The sequence below is a fragment of the Jaculus jaculus genome, chromosome 1, assembly GCF_020740685.1.
Source record: "Jaculus jaculus isolate mJacJac1 chromosome 1, mJacJac1.mat.Y.cur, whole genome shotgun sequence".
Lineage (NCBI taxonomy): Eukaryota > Metazoa > Chordata > Mammalia > Rodentia > Dipodidae > Jaculus > Jaculus jaculus.
This window is the reverse complement of record NC_059102.1, coordinates 31594983-31615134: the sequence shown is the minus strand read 5'-3', so window position 1 is coordinate 31615134 and position 20152 is coordinate 31594983. Positions and strand designations below refer to the sequence as shown.

Sequence of the window (20152 nt, the reverse complement as noted above, 5' to 3'; positions counted from 1 at the left end):
GACTACATCATCTCCCACCTTCTGCCAGATAGTTTCCACTTCCATTTTTATGACATATGTATTCCATTACTCATTTTTCCTCCCTCTTTACACAGGTTAGGCATTCTTGCTTCAGTATCCTCTTCCTCATTTTAGAATAAATCAACATTTTATTTTATTTTATTTTATGTTATTTTATTTTATTTTTAAATCAACATTTTAAATGCTTACACAAAAAGAAAAAAATTCTGCCAATTTCAACATTTGACATGAAGAGCAGATTTTTGTTTTTTTTTTTTTAATTTTTGTTCATTTTTATTTATTGGAGAGCAACAAACAGAGAGAAAAAGAGGCAGATAAAGAGAGAGAATGGGCGTACCAGGGCCTCCAGCCACTGCAAACGAACTCCAGACGCGTGTGCCCCCTTGTGCATCTGGCTAATGTGGGTCCTGGAGAGTCGAGCCTCAAACCAGGGTCCTTAGGCTTCACAGGCAAGCGCTTAACCACTAAGCCATCTCTCCAGCCCATTTTTTTTGTATTTTTTTTAGAGAGAGAGAAAGGGAAGGAGGAAGGGGGGAGGAAGGGAGAGAAGGAGGCAGGAAGGGAGAGAGAGAATTGGTATACTAGGGCCTCCAGCCACTGCAATCAAACTCAAGACGCTATATGCCATCTTGTGCCCATGGGCAGCCTTGTGCACATCACCTTGCGCATCTGGCTTATGTGAGACCTGGAGAATTGAACATAAGTCCTTAGGCTTCACAGGCAAGCAACTTAAATGTTAATATATCTCTCCAGCCCTGTTTGTTTTTAAATTATTCTTTTTTAACTCTATTTTTATTTATTTATTTATTTGAGAGAAAGTAAGAGGCAGAGAAAGGGGGAGAGAGAATGGGCGTGCCAGCCACCGCAAATGAACTCCACATGCATGCACCCTCTGTGCATCTGGCTTATGTGGGTCCTGGAGAGTAGAACCAGAATCGCTTGTCTTCACAGGCTGCTTAGCCATCTCTCCAGCCTCAGCCCTGTTTGCTTTTGAGACATGTTCTCTAGTCTAGGCTAGTCTTGAACTCCCTATGTAAAGAAGACCCTGAAAGGGCTGGGAAGATTGTTCACAGGTTAGAAGAGCTTGCTCACAATGCCTGCTAGACCAAGGTCAATTCCCAAGCCACTCATGTAAACTACAAGCAAAAAAAATGGTACAAGTATCTGGTATTCATATGCAGCAGTAAGAGGCCATACACACACACACACAAAACACACTGAGCGAGAGAGAGAAAGAGAGATAAACAGGACCCTGAACTTTTGATCCTCCTGCCTCTACTTCAAAAGTGTTGGTGTTATAGCCCAACTCTCACGTTACCATGTCCAGATTAATTGAAAAAACAGGATTATTCAGAGTAAATTTTCTTATATGAATCATAAAAACATTTAAAAAGTAAAAGCAGATCATGATACTCCAAAGAAGGCTCATGTGGCCATTTTTTAGAAGATTAAAAAGAGTTGGAGCTGGGTGTGGTGGTACATGCCTTTAAGCCCAGCACTCAGGAGGCAAAGAGAGAATTGCCATGAGTTCCAGGTCAGCTTGGGCTAGAATGAGACCCTACCTTGGGAAAAAAAAAAGACAGAAAGAAGAAAAAGAAAAAACAGAGTTGACAGAGTTGGTTCCTTATGAAATCAACTTGATTCTCTAAATTAAATTTTGTTCCCATCCCTTCCATGATAGTCACATGTTTCCCATTTGAAAACAGGGAACAGAGAGCTTTTGAGAAACCCTACATGGCCATTTCTCCTGAACAAACTTTGGAAATTTTACATTGTGATGACGGAGGCTACAGGTCAATAACTATCTCTCAATAAATATCCCATTCCAAAGCTGGGGGTGAAACTCAGTGGTGGAGTACTTGCCTAGCACATGCAAAACTCTGGATTGCATCCTCAGTGCTACAAACAACAGGGTGTACCATTCCAAAACCTATTTGAGATGTTGCCTTATTCAGACACTCTAGAAGTACCAACCCTGGGCTTACTATATACACTACCAACTTCAATCAACCCAAATGTGAAAACCAGCACCATCTATGCTATAAATGCCAATTCTGTATTACTCAGAATACTGCTCGCCAGGTGAGGCTTTGGAAGGTGCTTAGGTCACAAGGACAGAGTACCCATGAAAGGGAATCATGCCCTACTAAAGAGGCCTGAGAGACACCCTTACTCCTCACCATGTGGGGACACAACTAAAAGATGGTGCCTATGAATCATCAAATACTAATTCTGTCCTGAACCTGGAACCACTAGAAATATAAGAAATAACTTCTGTCATTTATACACTACTCAGTTTATTACACTTTGTTACAGGAGCCTTAAGATTAAAACAACACATTTAACTTTTTTGTTTTAAATTAAATTAACATTTCATTGGGTTTTTCCTTCCTACTAATAGAAAATTAAATACTTTCTGAATGTCTTCACAACAGGAAAAGTAGCACATGCAGAAGGTAACTATTACTTTAAGTTCTTTAAGTCTCCTTAATCATATTAAAATTCATGAGTACATATGCTATTTTACTGCCCCAAACTCTGTTTTTCTTGGCTCCGTTCTTTCTTTCTTTTTTTTTTTAATGTATTTTATGTATTTCTTGAGAGAGAAAGAAGCAGAGAGAGAAGGAAAAAAAAAAAAGGCTACAAGTGACCTATAAATGCTCTAAGGGAATGTGCTAAGGGATCAGATTGTACAGAGAATGCTTCAAAAAGAATATAGACACACACAGCTATAATTCCAGGACTCAGAAGGCAGAGGGAGAAGGTTTATAAGTGTTGTAAGTTCAAGGCCAGCCTAGTCTACATACACACACACACACACACACACACACACCCTACCCAGACTGGAGAGATGGCGCAAAGGTTTAAAGGCACTTGCTTGCAAAACCTGACCATCTGAGTTCCATTTCACAGCACCCATCCATGTAAAGCCAGATAGATGCACAAAGTGGCACATGTGTCTGGAGTTCAGTGGCTGGAGGCCCTAGTGTGCCCATTCATATTCTCTCTCTCTCTCTCATATAAATAAATAAATATTTTTTAAAAAGCAATCAGGGGTGGAGAGATGACTTAGCAGCTAAGGCACTTGCCTGCAAAGGCTAAGGACCCAGGTTTGATTCCCCAGTATTCACGGAAGCCAGATGCACAAGGTGGCACAAGCATCTGGAATTTGTTTGCAGTGACTGGAGACTCTGGCATGCCCGTTCTCTCCCTCTCTCTTCCTCCCTCCCTCTCTCTCTGCCTCTTCCTCTCTCAAATAAATAAATAAAGCAACCAATCAATAAATACAGTCTCTTAGCCAGTGTGGTGGCACATGCCTTTGACCCCAGCACTCAGGAGGCAGAGGTAGGATTGCCTTGAGGTCGAGGCCAGCCTGGAAATGCAGAGTGAGTTCCAGGTCAGCCTGAACTAGAATGAGACCCTAACATGGGGAGGAAAAAAATACAGGGGCTGGAAAGATGGCTTAGCAGCTAAGGCACTTGCCTACAAAGCCAAAGGACCCAGGTTTGACTCCCCAGAACCCATGTAAGCCAGGCACACATGGTGACACATGTGTACAAGGTGGCACATGCATCTGGAACTAGTTTGACTGTGGTTGCTGGAAGGCCTGGCACACCAGTTCTCTTTCTCACTTACGCACGCACATGTTCTCTCTTATTGAAAAAAAAAAAAAATACAGCCTCTTTCCAAGAACTTACCCTATGAGGCTATTACACTTATTCCAAGGATATTTGTCCTGCATACTCAAACCTTAAAAACTAACCAACCCTGAGGCTGGAGAGATTGCTTAGCAGTTAAGGTATTTACCTGTGAGGCTGAAGTTCTCAGGTTCAGTTCCCCAGTACCCATGTAGGCCAGATGTACAATATGCATGCATCTGAAGTTTATTGCAGTGGCTAGAGGCCCTGACATGCCCAGTCTCCCTCCCTCTCTCTCTCTCTCCAATAAATAAATATATTTCTTTTCAAAAGCCAAACAAAAAACTCACTTTAGTAAGTCTTATCACTGTATTTTATGGCACATTTTTCATTTTTCTAATAAAAAAATCTTCTTATCTCAAGGATTTTGTTTGTTTGTTTTTGTTTTTTTGAAGTGGGTTTCACACTAGCCCAGGCTGACCTGGAATTCACTATGCAGTCTCAGGGTGGCCTTGAACTCATGACAATCATCCAACTTCTGTATCCAGTGGGATTAAAGGTATACACCACCACACCCGACTACCTCAAGGATTTTTTAAGCAACTTTAAAATTTAATCATACCAACAAGTAATGACTACCATCCTAGAAAGCAGGACAGAATATAAGGTCAATCAGCTTGCTTGCCTCTATGCTCTATGAAAATAATGCCATGACCTTTTTTTTTTTTTTTAACCTTTTCACTGTCCCTGAGATTACTGAATTCTAATTATATATATATATATATATATATATATATATATATATATATATATATATATTATACATACATATAACATATATATTACTGAATTCTAATTATATAAATTATACATAGAAATATATAAACCTCAATTGGAAAGAAAAGAAAAATAATTTTTAAATTCCTCCAATTTTTCTAGAATTTGTCTACCATATGCTTAACACTAAAATCAGTGACTGAGAATATTTTTGTCTAAGTTTACAATAAAGTGGTAGCTTTAACAAAAGCTAAAATTAAAATGGTTTAAATTATTCAATCAGATTGATTCAGTTATATTTGCAAAACACTCCTCTAGTTCTTTTACCTTCACTCTATAAGATGTACCATTGCACCAATACAGAGTCATTGGAATACTATACATGCCTCTCAAGTGACGTGTTTTAAAGCGCTTTAACCCTCTGAGTGCCGTTTTCATTCATTTGTTTTTCTTTTGGAGGGGATGTTAAAGGATTTGTATTTTGAAATCGTATAAACTGCTATTCAAAATGATACTTCAGAGGGAGCTGGAGATGCTCAATGGTAGACTATGTAGAGGTTTAATTCTCAGCACCACAAAAACATTTCAATATTATGTATCTATAGGAATGAATATACATGCTTAGGTTTAAACTATGTAAAGCACTTAGATTAGGATCAGGCATATAATAATATGCACTTAATAAATGTTAATCCTTAAATGTTTACATATGTAAATAATATTAGTGTTTAGGAAAAAGCACTAAGATGTTAAGTGGTACTATAAAAAATAGAAAGAAATCATATGATATCATTATAGTTTAGAAACTAAGATTCACAGACTTTTTAATAAACAAGAATTCTATGATTTGTTCCTGTGAGAACATATAGTTATCTCAATGTTTAATAATAAAACATACCAGGGTAATACATATTCTCAATAATACTTACTGAACTCTACATTAGTACAATAAGTTGGAAAATAGCCAATTAAATTTCTATTTATCTTTTGCATAGTATCTCTTCAGTTTCCAAAAAATTTTTTATTTCTCTTTCACTTGAGAGCTAATAATCTTTTTGTGTGTAATGCTCAGGGTTGAACAAAAAGCTGTAAACACGCTAGGCAAAAAATGTACCATTGAACCATACCACCAGCCTAAAAGCTAGAATTCTTCATTATAGAATCTTCTTCTCATTGGAACAGTTAAGATACGCATGGAGAAAGCATGATGCATTCATATACTTTCTAACATGTAGTCCTAACAGCGTCTGTGTCCAGTCAGTGAAACACAAAAAAGTTAAAATGCTACAAAAATAAGTTCAAGGCAATGGGGGAAAAAGCCATCACAGAGTATGGAGGGAAAAGAAAAAAAGTCTATATGGTTTTTAAAAATACATTATTGGTTAAAAAAATCATGGATACATCTATGTGGTAAGTACCTGCATGCATTCATTTCTGCACATTAATGAATTTAAATTTGTAGTCTTTTAACTTGAACATCAAATTGAAATTTGTCTTAGTTGAGATGGGAATTGGTCTGTTTTGTTTTGAGACCAAGTCTCATACTATAGGCTGGCAGAGAATTCATGATGTAAGCCCAGGATAGCTTCAAACTCAGAGCAATCCTCCTGCCTCAGCCTCCTGAGTGCTGGGATGATAGGCTTTCAGCCTGGCTTTGTAATACTGTTACATTCATGACTTCAGGATAAGTCAATTTGTGCATTTTAAAATTTTGTATACTTAAGAGTGTTTTTTTGAGTCACTATGCTGCCCTTGTTCAGAATAGTCTCAAACTTCTGGACTCTAGCCTTGGCCTCCTAAATGCTACAGGTGCATATGGGCATGTTGAGTAAAAATAATTTTTTAAACACAGTATCTGTAAGATTCTTTTCTGAATATCACAATTGCTTCTATATGTGTTAAGCTCATACACGTATATGTTTGATCTGATCCTCATCCTTACTTCTTCAATTAAATGGCATCCTGACTACACAGCAAATATTTTAGTTCTGAAGAGATGTCTCTACAGATGAACTCAGTGGTTACTTCAAATACATCTCAGAGATAGGAAGGAAGGAAAGAGGGCTGGAGAGATGGCTTAATGGTTAAGGTGCTTGCCTATGAAGCCTATGAACTCATGTTCAAATCTCCAGGTCCCACATAAGCCACATGCATGGTGACGCAAGCACACAATGTCACACATGCGCATAAGGAGGCACATGCGTCTGGAGTTCGTTTACAGCAGCTGAAGGCCCTGGCATGTCCATTCTCTTTTTCTCTTTCTGCCTTTCTTTCCTTCTCTCTCAAATAAATAAGGAAATAAAAATATTCTATTTATTAGTTATTTTTCTAACAGAGAAAGAGAAAGAATGTGTGCTCCAGGGCCTCTTGCTACTGCAAATGAACTCAAGATGCATGCACCACTTTATGCATCTGACTTTATGTGTGTACTGGGGAACTGAACCCAGGCTGTTAGACTTCGCAAGCAAGTACCATCGATGGTGTTTGAGCCATCTCTCTAGACCCCAAAAACTTCAAGCTGGGCATGATAGTACACAACTGTAATCCCAAAACTTGGGAAGCTGAGACAGGAATAAAAATCAAAACTGCTAAATAAAAATAAACAAAAAAAAATTTTTAAGGGCTGGAGAGATGGCTTAGTGGTTAAGCACTTGCCTGTGAAGCCTAAGGACCCCGGTTGGAGGCTCGTTTCCCCAGGACCCACATTAGCCAGATGCACAAGGGGGCACACACATCTGGAATTCATTTGCAGTGGCTGGAGGCCCTGGCACACCCATTCTCTCTCTCTCTCACTCTCTCTCTACCTCTTTCTGTCTGTCGCTCTCAAATAAATAAATAAAAATAAACAAAAAAAAATCAAAACTGCTCAAATGTACACATTAACGTGTGATTTTACCAGTTTCTTATAGGGGTTTCTAAAATAAGTTAGGACTTTTTCTCCCTGTCTATACACATTCATAAATTAATCTCATGAATATTGTAACTTCAGTACTCATAAATTTCAATGAAAACAATATGACAAGAGCTGTTGACAGCCAAATAAAAGGTTAAATCAAAGGTAGCTATTAAATTAACAATGTGCACTCACTGTGTTATACCAAAAAACAGCAGTTCTTAAGTAATCAGGAATTGCTACTCACCAGCAAGGGTGTAATCCATATCAAAGCCAAAGCATTTTATTTTTTCCATGGCTAAACTTCGGTTCACAAATACCCTATGAAAAAGAACAGAAAACAATATCTTGATTAGCACTAGAAAAGAATTTTTTAAGGCCTCTATTATCAAATTCACTTATTTATTTATTTTTTTAAACACTAACCTTTTGTTGTTGTTGTTCATTTTTATTTATTTGATAGGGACAGAGAGAGAGAGAAACAGGCAGAGAGAGGGAATGGGCACGCCAGGGCTTCCTGCCACTGCAAACAAACTCCAGACGTGTGTGCGCCCATGTGCATCTGTCTAACGTGGGTCCTGGGAAATCGAGCCTCGAACCAGGGTCCTTAGGCTTCACAGGCAAGCACTTAACCACTAAGCCATCTCTCCAGCCCCACTTATTTATTTTTGTGTGTATGGGCATGCCAGAGTGGCTTGCACTGTAACTGCCATGCCAGATGCTTGGCACCACTGTTTGCATCAGGCTTTACACAGGTGGCTGGGGAATGGAACCCAGATTGGCAGGCTTTGCAGGTAAGTGCTTTAACTGCTAAGCCATCTCCCCAGGCCCTGGAAAATAAACTCTGAAGTTGTTTTGTTTTTTTTTTAAGATTTATTTTTATTTATTTGAGACAGAAAGGGAGAAAGAGTGAGTGAAAATGGGCACGCCAGGGCCTCTAGCCACTGCAAACAAACTCCAGACACAGGCACTACCATGTGCATCTGGCTTTTGTGTGATCTGGAAAATCGAACCTGGGTCCTTAGGTTTCACAGCCATGTGCCTTAACAGCTAAGCCATCTCTCCAGCCCTAAACTCTGAAATTTAATGAAGCTATTTATTTTTCCAACTTACTTTTGTTATTGTACATATTTGAGGTGTTTAAAATGATAATTTTATATATTTATCTTGCTATATGTATACACAGTAATTACTAGAATCAAGTAATTTAACATACCAGTCTCCCCTCCCCCCTAGGATACCATATTATTACCTATAATTCTCATGTTGCACACCAGCTTTTAGACAAACTCCTTCTACCCAACCGCAGCTGTGCACCCCTTCATCTGCACAGCCATGGGTTTAGCTCTATGTCCATGCATTTGACTTTCTTTCTGTTTTTTTTGCTTTTTGCCAGGCAGGGTACTACTCTAGCCTAGGCTGACCTGGAACTCATTCTGTAGCCCCAAGCTGGCCTTGAACTCAGTGACCCTTCTACCTCAGCCTTTCGGTTGCTGGGACTAAAGGCTGTGCTGCCCTGCCAGGCTACTTCACTTTGTCTAATGTTTCACATATCATGAACTTTTTTTCTGTCTAACTTATTAGCACAATGTCACATAGGTTCATCTAAGTTTCTGCAAATGGTAGAGTCTTCTTTTTAAGGCAATTAAAGAAAATAAGTAAAACTCCTGTGTGTGTATAGAGGTGACGTCCGTCCACTCATCTGTTGTTTCTGTATCCTGACTACTATGCGTAATGGCGCAACAACTATGGGAGCACCTCGCTATAAGGCGCAATTTCATTTCCTTTGCGTATTGCTGGCTTATATGTAGTTATATTTTCTAATTTCTTACAGAGCCTGTATACCATTGCTCATTATGGATGCATCAATTTCCTGTACACCCTTGTAAAATACTTGTTATAGTATTGTTTTGACAACAGCTAGTATAGGGGCTGAAGAGATGGCTTAGCAGTTAAGGTGCTTGCCTGCAAAGCCAACGGACCTCGGTTTGACTCCCCAGGACCCACGTATGCCAGATGCACAAGGTGGCGCATGCATCTGGAGTTCGTTTGCTGTGGCTGGAAGCCCTGGCATGCCCATTCTCTCCCTCTCCCTCTCTCTCTCTCTCCCACCCTCTTTGCCTCTCTCAAATAAATAAATAAAAATAAAATATAAAAAAAGCTAGTATAACATATGTAAAATAATATCTTGCTGTGGTTTTAATCTGCATCCGCCTGATGATTAGATGACTAATGATTTTGAATACCTTCTCATAGATTTATTGGAAATTTGTATGTCTTCTTGGCAAAAATGTCTATTCAGGTCCTTTGTCCAAATGGGTTTTCTTTTTCTGGCTATTCATTTGTTTCAGCTGAGATGAGAACGTGTGCGTCCGGCTGCATGTACGCTTGTGTACTCCTGTGCAAGGAGCTATCAGACTCAGGAACACCATCCACTTCCTTTGACAAAGGGGCTCTTATTGGTCTGTAGCTCACCAATTAGGCTACACAGGATGGCCAGGGAGCCCCAGGGGTCCTTCTGTTTCCATGGCCCTAGCCTGGGATACAGGTGTGTGCCATTATGCCCAGCATTTTACATAGGTATTGGGGACAGAACTCAGGTCTTCATGCTTGCAAGGCAAGCACATTACTGGCTGAACTGTCTCCAGCTCAAGATAATAACTTAAAAAAAATAATTAGTGACTCTACCAGCTATACCTAGTGGCACATGCATGTAGTTTTAACTACTCAAGAGACCACGGCAGTAGAATCACAGGATCCAAGGAATTCAAAGCCATCCTAGACAATATAACAAAATCCCACCTTTAAAAAAAAAAAAAAACAGCTAGATGTGGTGATATTTCTGTGATCACAGAATTAGAAGGCTGAAGTAAGAAGATTGCAAGTTTCAGGCCACCTTGAGCTACATAGTGAGACCTATCTCAAAATACATAAATAAAACAGAAGCTCAAATGAATAAATAAATAACAAAATAAGCCAGCCAGGAGTGGTAGAGCACTCACATGGCTCAGGCAGGAAAATCTCAAGTTCAAAGCCAACCTAGTATGACCTTGTCTCAAAAGACAACAACAAAATAAGCATTATTAGATACCTTTTCAGAAATGAATATACTTTTTAAATTTTACTGGGAGTATTTCTCATCTCAGAATGAATATACTAACTTTAAAAGACAATCTTTCAAATATTTGCTTCAAATAGTTTAACTGAGGACCAAGTATCAATAGGCCCTTAAATTCAGGACCATAATTTCTTTTTTTTTCTAAATTTTTTAATTTTTATTTATTTAAGAGAGAGAGGAGGGAGAGAGAGAGAGAGAGAATGGGCGCTCCAGAGCCTCCAGCCACTGCAAGCTCCAGAGCCTCCAGCCACTGCAAACAAACTCCAGACGCGTGTGCCCCCTTGTGCATCTGGCTAACGTGGGTTCTGGGGAATCGAGCCTCGAACAGGGGTCCTTAGGCTTCACAGGAGAGCACTTAACCGCTAAGCCATCTCTCAAGCCCAAGAACTATAATTTCTTTAAAAATATAAAGATTGGGTTGGAGAGATGGCTTAGTGGTTAAGCACTTGTCCATGAAGCCTAAGGACCCTGGTTCAAAGCTCGATTCCCCAGGATCCACATTAGCCAGATACACAAGGGGGCGCACGCGTGTGGAGTTCATTTGCAGTGGCTGGAGGCCCTGGCACACCCATATTCTCTCTCTCTCTCTCTCTCTCTCTCTCTCTGTCACTCTCAAATAAATAAATAAAAATGAACAAAAAAAATAAAGATCATTAACTATTTCATATGTATAACTCTGCTCTGCACACTAGATTAGCTATATAAAACTGTTAGTTCCTGAGAGATGTCTTACAAAATATTTATATTTTCCCTAAGAAAACCTGGTATCTATAAAATTAGTATATATTTTATCTTGAGTTAATAAATGATCACAAAGGAGAAAATGGGTACTAATAGCTGAAAGGAACAAGAAAAGAAACACACCTTATCCCAAACCTCCTTTTTGTTTTATTTCCATTTGTTTGTTTTTACAGTGCTAAAGATCAAACCCAGGGCCTTGCATAAACTAAGGAAGCAATCTGTCAATAAACTACATCCCTTACCCCAAACCTGATTTAAAAAAAAAAGAAAGAAAGAAAAGATAGGGCTGGAGAGATGGGTCAGCAGTTGGGATACTTGAATCCAAAGCCTAACAACCCAAGTTCAATGCCCCAATACCCACGTAAAGTCTGATGCACAATGGCACAGGCATCTGGAGTTTGTTTGTAGTAGCTAGAGGCCCTAGCATACCCATATTCATATTTTTTTCTCTCTCTCCCTCTGCTTGCAAATAAATAAATAAAAATATTTTTTAACCCCAAATAAGCTGGAGAGATGGCTCAGCCATTAAGGTGCTGGTTTACAAAGCCTGACAACCTGGGTTCAATTCCCCAGAACCCACATAAAGACAGATGCACAAAGTGGCACATGCATCTGGCAGGAAGCCCCAGTGCATCCATTCTCTCTCTCTCTCTCTCTCTCTCTCTACTTTCAAATAAATAAATAAAAATACTTTAAAAAATCAATTATCCCAATGTTATTTTGTTAAATTTTATCCTGCTTTTACTGATAGTAGAACATAATTTATTATTGAATTTTCTCAATTACATTTACAAAAACACAATGAGAATGAAAGACACAAAGAAATGATTCTAAGTGTTTCAGAAACTAAGCGTTATTACTTAGGCTCTTTTTAGGCTTGCAACTCAGGCAAAGGGGTCAAGTATAGGAATCCTTGATCAGAGTACTAACAGCTGGCCTGCCTAAAATACCCTAGGGCATAAAGGCAGGAATGAATTCAGGAAGATTTTTCTCCTATATTATAGAACAACATAATTAAAAAAAGCTAGAAGGAAGATGCTAACTAGTTTTTGGCATAGCTCAAATTATATATAACAGGGAAACAAATGACTGCTAATGTCAATCAATGCTAAGCAAAGTAGTTTGCCAGTCCTCTTCCTGGGCAGAAAGCAACTTATATCTGCACTGCCATGAAAATCTATCCATTCACAAGTATTTCTAAATGACATAAGAATCACAGTGAACATTTATTAACCATGGAAACTCTATGTTACCTATTCAATCAACACACTTATGGAATGTATGCTACATAGCACCTATCATTTTCTGACATGTATCATGGAAGCTGTCCATTGGGGGTAGCCAAAGCTAGGAATGGAAACCTAAAGGTGCTCCTTTTAGGAAATAAAATGTTTTCTATGAAAATCTCCCACTAAAATACCCTGTATTTCTCATTCAAAACAAGTACAGCAATTTTTGAACTTTAACTATGCTAGGCCCAACTCATTTCTATTACGACTTTAAGAAGAAAACCTCCCACTTATTCTCCTTTTCCTTCCCTAATTTAAACTATAAACCATGGAGGGAGGAGCAATATGGAATAAAATCTAATTCGCCACATAAGCAAGGCTATAATAAGACAGAACAGCTGTACTATAGAGACCTGCAGCAAGCCAAATACAAGTTATTACAAAGACAATAAACACCCGAGTGCTGAGAATAAAGCCCTGACTTCAGGGCAAGGCAACCTTAGACCTTAAACAGCTTGTCTCTAGGACATAGTCTTGAAAAAAATAAAATGACTAAAATCACTGTGTCAACTACAACACTAGCTCACTGCCCCCACACATTTCAAAACTAGAAAGATTTATTGTTTAGAGAAGCCTAAAAGTTTCTACTGGTCTCAAGACCTAACTGTACATTTGCAAATGCCAGTTCACTGTGTTGTTTTTCTAAATTAGTAACTAGTTCAGTATACTTTATTTTTATGTTAAAGAGTTTGACCATATCTGTGAAATTAAACACTTGCTTTAAAACATACATGAAGTTATCAGCCTAAAAAGTATGACTATACTAAGCATCTAGCAATAAGGCACAATTAATTATTAGCCAGAAATTTTGGTCACGGGCAAGTTGCAGATTTCACCATTAACAAGAGAAACAACCCGGGAAGAATACAGGAGCACATAAAACTAGACACAGACTTCAGAACCAAGACAGGGGACTGCAGTAAGCCAAAAGAAGCGGAAGAAACTCTAGTCAAGAGTAGAAATTAACCATAAGAAATAAAACTATTATTATGATGTGCTTTAAGAACAGGGGTCTAAGAGTTTCACACTAAACATAAACATGCAATTTACTATATTTGAAATTCTACAAACAGCAAACTTTCAATGGTTTTGAATTTGACTAAAATTCAAAGCAGAATTACCTCATCTGTCACTGGTTGCCGTTTTGCAAACTGTGAAACTATCAGGGCAAAGTAGTTCCTGAAGTCACATAACAAATTCTTCTTAAAATCTCTAGTATAATTTTTTTTGTGTGTGATTGTTAACCGAACTGCAAAGGCTGTTTGGTCTGTACCGGAACTCTCTACAGCTGTATCTTCTGAGACAGTGCTGGAGAAACACCTCTGTGTCTAATTTAACTTGTCATTGGATATCACTGTTGCTCCACACAAATCCATTTGGAATAGAATTTCTTTGGCAATGGTGAACTTTATCTGTAACTCCTCCCTTTGCTGAGGAGTCACAATTTCCTGGCCAAGTGCCCAGCAACAGTTACTGCAACAGCAAATGAGACTAAGAATTCAAGTGTAAAATTTTCTTGGACAACTGTTTGCATTCTAAGCATGTGGCATTGTGAATTCATGCTTTGCTACAAGAAAAGACAGTGTTTTTTGTGTAGGTAAACTGACATAATGAACTAAAAGATTAGTATCATGCCTATAATTCCAGTATTTATGAGGCTAAAGCAAGAGAACTGCAAATTAGAGGCCAATCTGGGCTACATAGTGAGTTCTAGAAACCTGGAATACAGAGTGAACCCTTATCTCAAAAAAGGAAAAAGAGCTGGGCCTGGTGGTGCACACCTTTAATCCCAGAGCTTGGAAGGCTGAGGTAGGAGGATCACTGTGAGTTCAAGGCCACCCTGAGACTACATAGTGAATTCCAAGTCATACTGGGCTAGAGTGATAAGATACTACCCCGAAAAAGTGGGAGGGGCAGGGATGAGGGAAAGGATGGTACCAACATGTGCTATGTACATACTGAGTATATCCATAACTAATAAAAAAAAAAAGGAAAAGAAGAAGAGAGAGAAATGCTACAGTGTGGATTTTTGCTGAAAACTCAATTTAGTACCTTTTTCTAAAACTCATTCCTATTTTGCTATCTCTGCCACTGATACACACTTTCCCACTCAAGTTTAAAATTATATACAATTACCTCACATGGCTCTGAGTACATTTCCAAATGTCTCTAGGATCTAGAACCTTCATTCCATTCATGCTATCAATTTATTGCAACTATCCAGAAATGACGTCCTGACAGCTCTGCCCCTATATTACAAGTGTTCTGAAGCACTGCTACTCAAAACAGCCACAGAGCAATGCTAGTCAACGAATGTCTCACTCATCTACAGCATGATGCAGGAATTTCAGGTTCTTAGAAACTTACAGCAATTTGATTCAGAATTTTTTGTTGTCGTTATTACATGTAATGATGAAAAAGCATAGGTGTGGTGGCTTATACCTGTAATTCCAACTCTTGTGAACCTGAAGCCAACCTAAGCTACAGAGACCCTGCCTCAAAAAAAAAAAAAAAAAAAGAAAGAAAGAAAAGGTAGGCCCAGGTGAACCACAGGGGAACTGGCAAGATGAACAAGAATGCTGCTTCCAAGGCGAGCCTGACAACCTGGGCCAGGGTGACAGACACACTGAGGACACTCAAAACGCCCCAAGACAGAAATCCTGAAGGTGCCGAGAACTCATCACCGAAGAAGACGTACAGCACATCGCCAAGGCTCGGGAAGTCTGCGAGAGGGACTGGAAATATTGTAAGAGCCAGCGGGTGGGAGAGAATAAGCAGAGGCATGGCCCTCGCCACGATGACTGGCTGCTGCTCTCACAACTCATAACCAACGACTGCACTGTGAATGCCAGCAGTCCCACTAAGGAGGCCTCAGTGCAGTGGGGACAGGAAGGAGCGAAATGATGGTACAGGTGACGTGTCTACTTAACAAAAAATTTTTAAAAAGAAATAACCTGAGTCTTAAGACTTTGGTAGAGCCACAAGCATGTGGGTAGGAGTTAAAAAGGCTTTTAAGGGCTGGAGGAATGGCTTAGCGGTTAAGGCACTTGCCTGCAAAGCCAAAGGACCCAGGTTCAATTCCCCAAGACCCATGTAAGCCAGATGCACATGGTGGCACTTGCGTCTGGAGTTTATTTGCAGTGGCTGGAGGCCATGGCATGCCCATTCATTCTCTCTCTGTGTCTGTCAAATAAATAAATAAAAATAAAATATTTTAAAAAAAAGAAAAATTAAAATTAAAAAAAAGGCTTTTAAGAAAAGATTGAGGAAGAGATGCAAGCATGTGGAGGGGAGTTAAACTGGGACTTTCAAAGGAAGTCTTAGAACCACAAACACATGGAGGGGATTCAAACTGAGGCAGAGCTGCAATCATGTGGAGGAGAGTTAAACTGACGCTTTCCAAGCAGCCTGACAAGATGTACACACCTGTGTAATAGTGCCACACAGCCTCAAAAGCAGCAAGAACCGAGGACAACCAAAACTTTTCATCAAGACAAGACAGCTGACTCCCTGGCATGAGATGGACAACCCCTCACACAGCAGCCAGGGCCCAGGTGAACCCACAAAGGAGCTAGCAAGAGGAGCAAGGGTGCTGCTTCCAATGCGAGCCTGACAACCTGGGCCAGGGGGACGGAGACAGACACAGCAGATACACAAAAACACACCAAAGCAGAAATCTAGAAGCTCCTGACAGCTAAACACTGATGAAGAGGTAAAGCACACCCACTGAGAGTCAGAAAATGTTGCAGAAAAGGAAACAAAAAGATCGTACGTCACAGTGTGGGAGGGAATACTCACAGACACTGCCGCCCCGCCGTGACGGACTGCTGTTCTCACAACTCATAACCCACAGCTCCACGGTGAACACCAGTCATCCCACTAAGGGCCCTCACCGGAGTGGGGGCAGAGAGGAAGGAAATGACAGTAACAACATCTGATGTGATATATCCTCACAAAGTTTCTACATAATACAAAATTTTTAAAAAGGAAAAAAAACCTGAAACTTTTAAGTAAAAGAAAGCACATGGAGGGAAGATAAACCAGGGCTTTGCAGCAAAGACAGGTAGGAGCCACAATCAGGTGGACAAGAGTTAAACTGAGGCTTTTCACCCAGCTTGACAAAATTTATACACATTTGCAATAGTGGCACACAACCTACGTGGGTAACCTACAGCTCTCTGATTGGCTAAGAGATCCACTCAGTGGAAGGGAACCTATAACAAATGTGCAACCAAGGCTCTGCAAGCCTTATATTTGGCCAGCTAGGCCAAATGACCAACGGGTGCAATAGTGGCATGTCTGTCATGGGGAAAAACAACCGCCCTCTAATTTGACTGGAGGCTGGCTCTATGGCAGGGAATACATCCTTGATACCAAAAACCTACAACAGGGGTAGTCATGAGCCCTAGGGGTGTAATGTCTGCAGCTGTATGGCTAAATGTATATACATTGCTCACCAAACTGCCCAGTAAGCACTTCTCTTAATGTTCATACTTATATTAATGCTACTCTCATTTTTGGTAAAGAATCTTCTCTTTTCAGATGGCAGTGACCTTGGAATGACTCAGAAGGTACCAAAGTGCTGAGAAGAAGTGACAGAGGAGTGCTCAGCACTGAAATATCTCAATCACACCTTCCATGGCTCAGGGTCCATTGTGGAAGAGGTAGTGGAAAGAATGTAAGAGCCAAGGGAAGGGTAGGACTCCTTACAATGTGCTCCTCCAGATACAAAATGGCCTGGATATCCATGACCTCACAGTACCTGACACTACCTACATAAGACCATCATTATAAGAGGAAAAGATGATGACATCAAAATAAAAGAGAAACTAATTGAGAGGGGGAAGAGATATAATGGAAAGTGGAGTTTCAAAGGGAAAAATGGGGGGAAGGAGGGAATGACCATGAGATATTGTTTATAATTAGGAAGTTGTCAATAAAAAAATCAAAATTAGCTGGGCATGGTGGCACACACCTTTAATCCCAGTACTCAGGAGGCAAGGGTAGGAGGATTGCCGTGACTTTGAGACCACCTTGAGACTCCATAGTGAATTCCAGGTCAGCCTGGGCTAGAGTGAGACTCTACCTCAAAAAAACAAAAAACAAAATCAAAATTAAAAATATATTAGGACCCATTCTCTCTCTCTCTTTCGGTCCCCCCCTCTTTCTCTGTCACTCTCAAATAAGTAAATATATAAAAATTTTAAAATATATATATTCTTTTAAATATATATATATTTATTATTTATTTATTATAGAATATATATATATATATATATATATATATATATATATATATATATATATATATATTTGGACTCCAATGAGAAGGTCCCACCAATATTTCTCTAAACATGAGGCTACATCCATCAAAATCTCTCTAAATTAGTAATGCTTATCTCCTTTAATCTATCTTGATCTCAATCTCTGTTGGAGAATCTGTTTTTGTTTTTCTTTTTCAGAATCAAGAACAACACTAAAGTAGACTTACAGCACACCCACCAAGGCTCAGCGAATGTTGCAGGAGAGGGGGCAACTAACAACCCAGGTTCAACTCCCTAGTATCCATATAAAGCCAGATGCACAAAGTGCCACATGTGTCTAGAGTTCATTTGTAGCAGCTAAAGGCCCTGGTGGCCCATTTTCTCCCCCCCTTCTTTCAAAAATAAAAAATATTTTTAGGAAACCACTTCAAGATTTCTTACAGAACTAAAAAAGAATAACATTTTTAAATTTACTGTATTTTAAAGAATTTTTTGAGAGATTTATTTCCAATCCACCAAAGAAAATGTGTTCCTAAAGTTATACTTGAAGGTTAGAAATAATAAATCAACAGTATGTGGTAATTAACTTGTCATCTGTAACAGAGGTAACAAAAAGAGAATCAGTGACAATTCAGACTCTGAAACAGGAAGGTAAATAATATAAAAATGAAAACCTACCGCAACTATTTTACATTGCAAAGGAGAGGAATAGGAAATTATATTTTTTACTGTACTGTCCAGAAACAAAATCATAGGCTGCTTTTCAATCTTTCACAGTTTCTTAAAGGTACAACTTATTTTAAACTTCAACTCAATTCCTTGTAAATCGTCACTATTCATTTCTAGTCTTTGTGAACACAATATAACAAACACAGTGAGCTTTGACAAGAGGATAGGAGTACTTATATCTTGCACAATTCCTGTTCAGGTTACCCACCTCCGTGCTATCTGTCAAAACAGCAGCAGCAGCTTTGCAACAGCTTCGTAAGCCACCACACCCTATGGCTGAATCCCTTCAACCTGCCTTCACCTCCAAGCAGCACTGCTTATTAATCTTCCAGTTCATTCGGACAACACCTCTTCACTGAGAAAAATGAAAGAATAACAACCACACTTACCCTTCCTTAGACATTCTCAAAGATCTACTTCCTCTGGGTAAGAATGCAGGATCAACAAACAAGCTCCACTGATCTCTTGAGAACTGTAGCTCATTTGTTAAAGCACAGAGAACTGGGGCCCTGAGAGGCCCAACAAATTCGGGCACAAAGCCGAACCCTAACTAGGCAGTATCTCAGTGACCAACGTCCTCAGTTTTACACTCTTAAAAAACCTGTAAGAGGGAGGAAAATGGAGACCAGGAAAAAAAAATAACTGGTAGCCTAAACTGTTTAACCTTGGCCAATTAAGAGAAGAAACAATCTAAATGGCAAGTTTTATAAGAGACAGAAACCTTTACTGGCATACACAGAAAACACAAATCTACCCCCTAAAGAGGCCCTCCAACAGTACCAAACAATGTGATTTCACAGAATCGACCAGCCCTAGTCAGTCAAAATCATTTCTATTTACGCAGGGGGAGCAGGGTAAATAACTGAATGCTTTAATGATCACTGTATCTCCCTTGGAGAATGGACAATGCAAACGATGCGCAGCACTTTACGCAGCCCCGCTACAGGAGGAGCTAAGACTAGAGTCTTTGTCCACACCAGTCTCTCTTTCTGTCTTTATTAACAGCTCTTAAGGATAGCATTCTGTCTATGTAAATATCTTATTCCCCTGAAATTTTCAGCTCCTGTGAAAAGATATTAATAGATCTTTGCCATATGAAGGACAAATACAGAACATTCTAAAGGTTAATTCCAAACCTCAGAGCAAGCTAAAGTTTGAAAAGAAAACATCTGCAACCCTCCTGCCTCCTGACAAATACAATACAGACTTGATGTGACAGGGGACAAATAAGTTAAGTCTGAGCTGGGCCAAGCGACACAGGCCTGTAATCCCAGCAACTTGGGAAGCTGAGATAAGAAGATCAAGAAGAGTTCAAGGTCTGCCTGGGCTACAGTGTAAGTTTAAGGCCAGCCCAAGTAACTTAGATCCTGTCTAAAAATAAAAACAATGGACTGGAGAGATGGCTTAGTGGTTAAAGGCACTTGCTTGCAAAGTCTGACCACCCAGGTTTGATTCCCCAGTACCCATGTAAAGCTAGATGCACAAATTGGTACATGCATCTGGAGCTCATCTGCAGTGGCAAGAGGCCCTGCCACACCCATACTCACTCTGGCTGCCTCTTTGTCTCTTTCTCTCTATCAAACAAATAAAAATATTTTTAAAAAATAAAAATAAAAACATTTTTAAAAGGGGCTGGAGAGTAGTGGATTCCTTGCCTAACATGTGAAAAGCCTAGGTTCAAG

At 39.4% G+C, this 20152-nt stretch overlaps 1 protein-coding gene across 1 annotated transcript in view; it reads right to left on the bottom strand.

The window, feature by feature from the left end:
• The window catches only part of Nt5c2 (5'-nucleotidase, cytosolic II), an 88141-nt gene that overhangs the window by 42332 nt on the left and 25657 nt on the right, over positions 1-20152 (bottom strand). The window contains exon 3 of the mRNA XM_004659387.3: positions 7577-7650. Coding sequence (XP_004659444.1) covers positions 7577-7650 — 74 coding nt within the window. The remainder of the gene's footprint in view (positions 1-7576; positions 7651-20152) is intronic.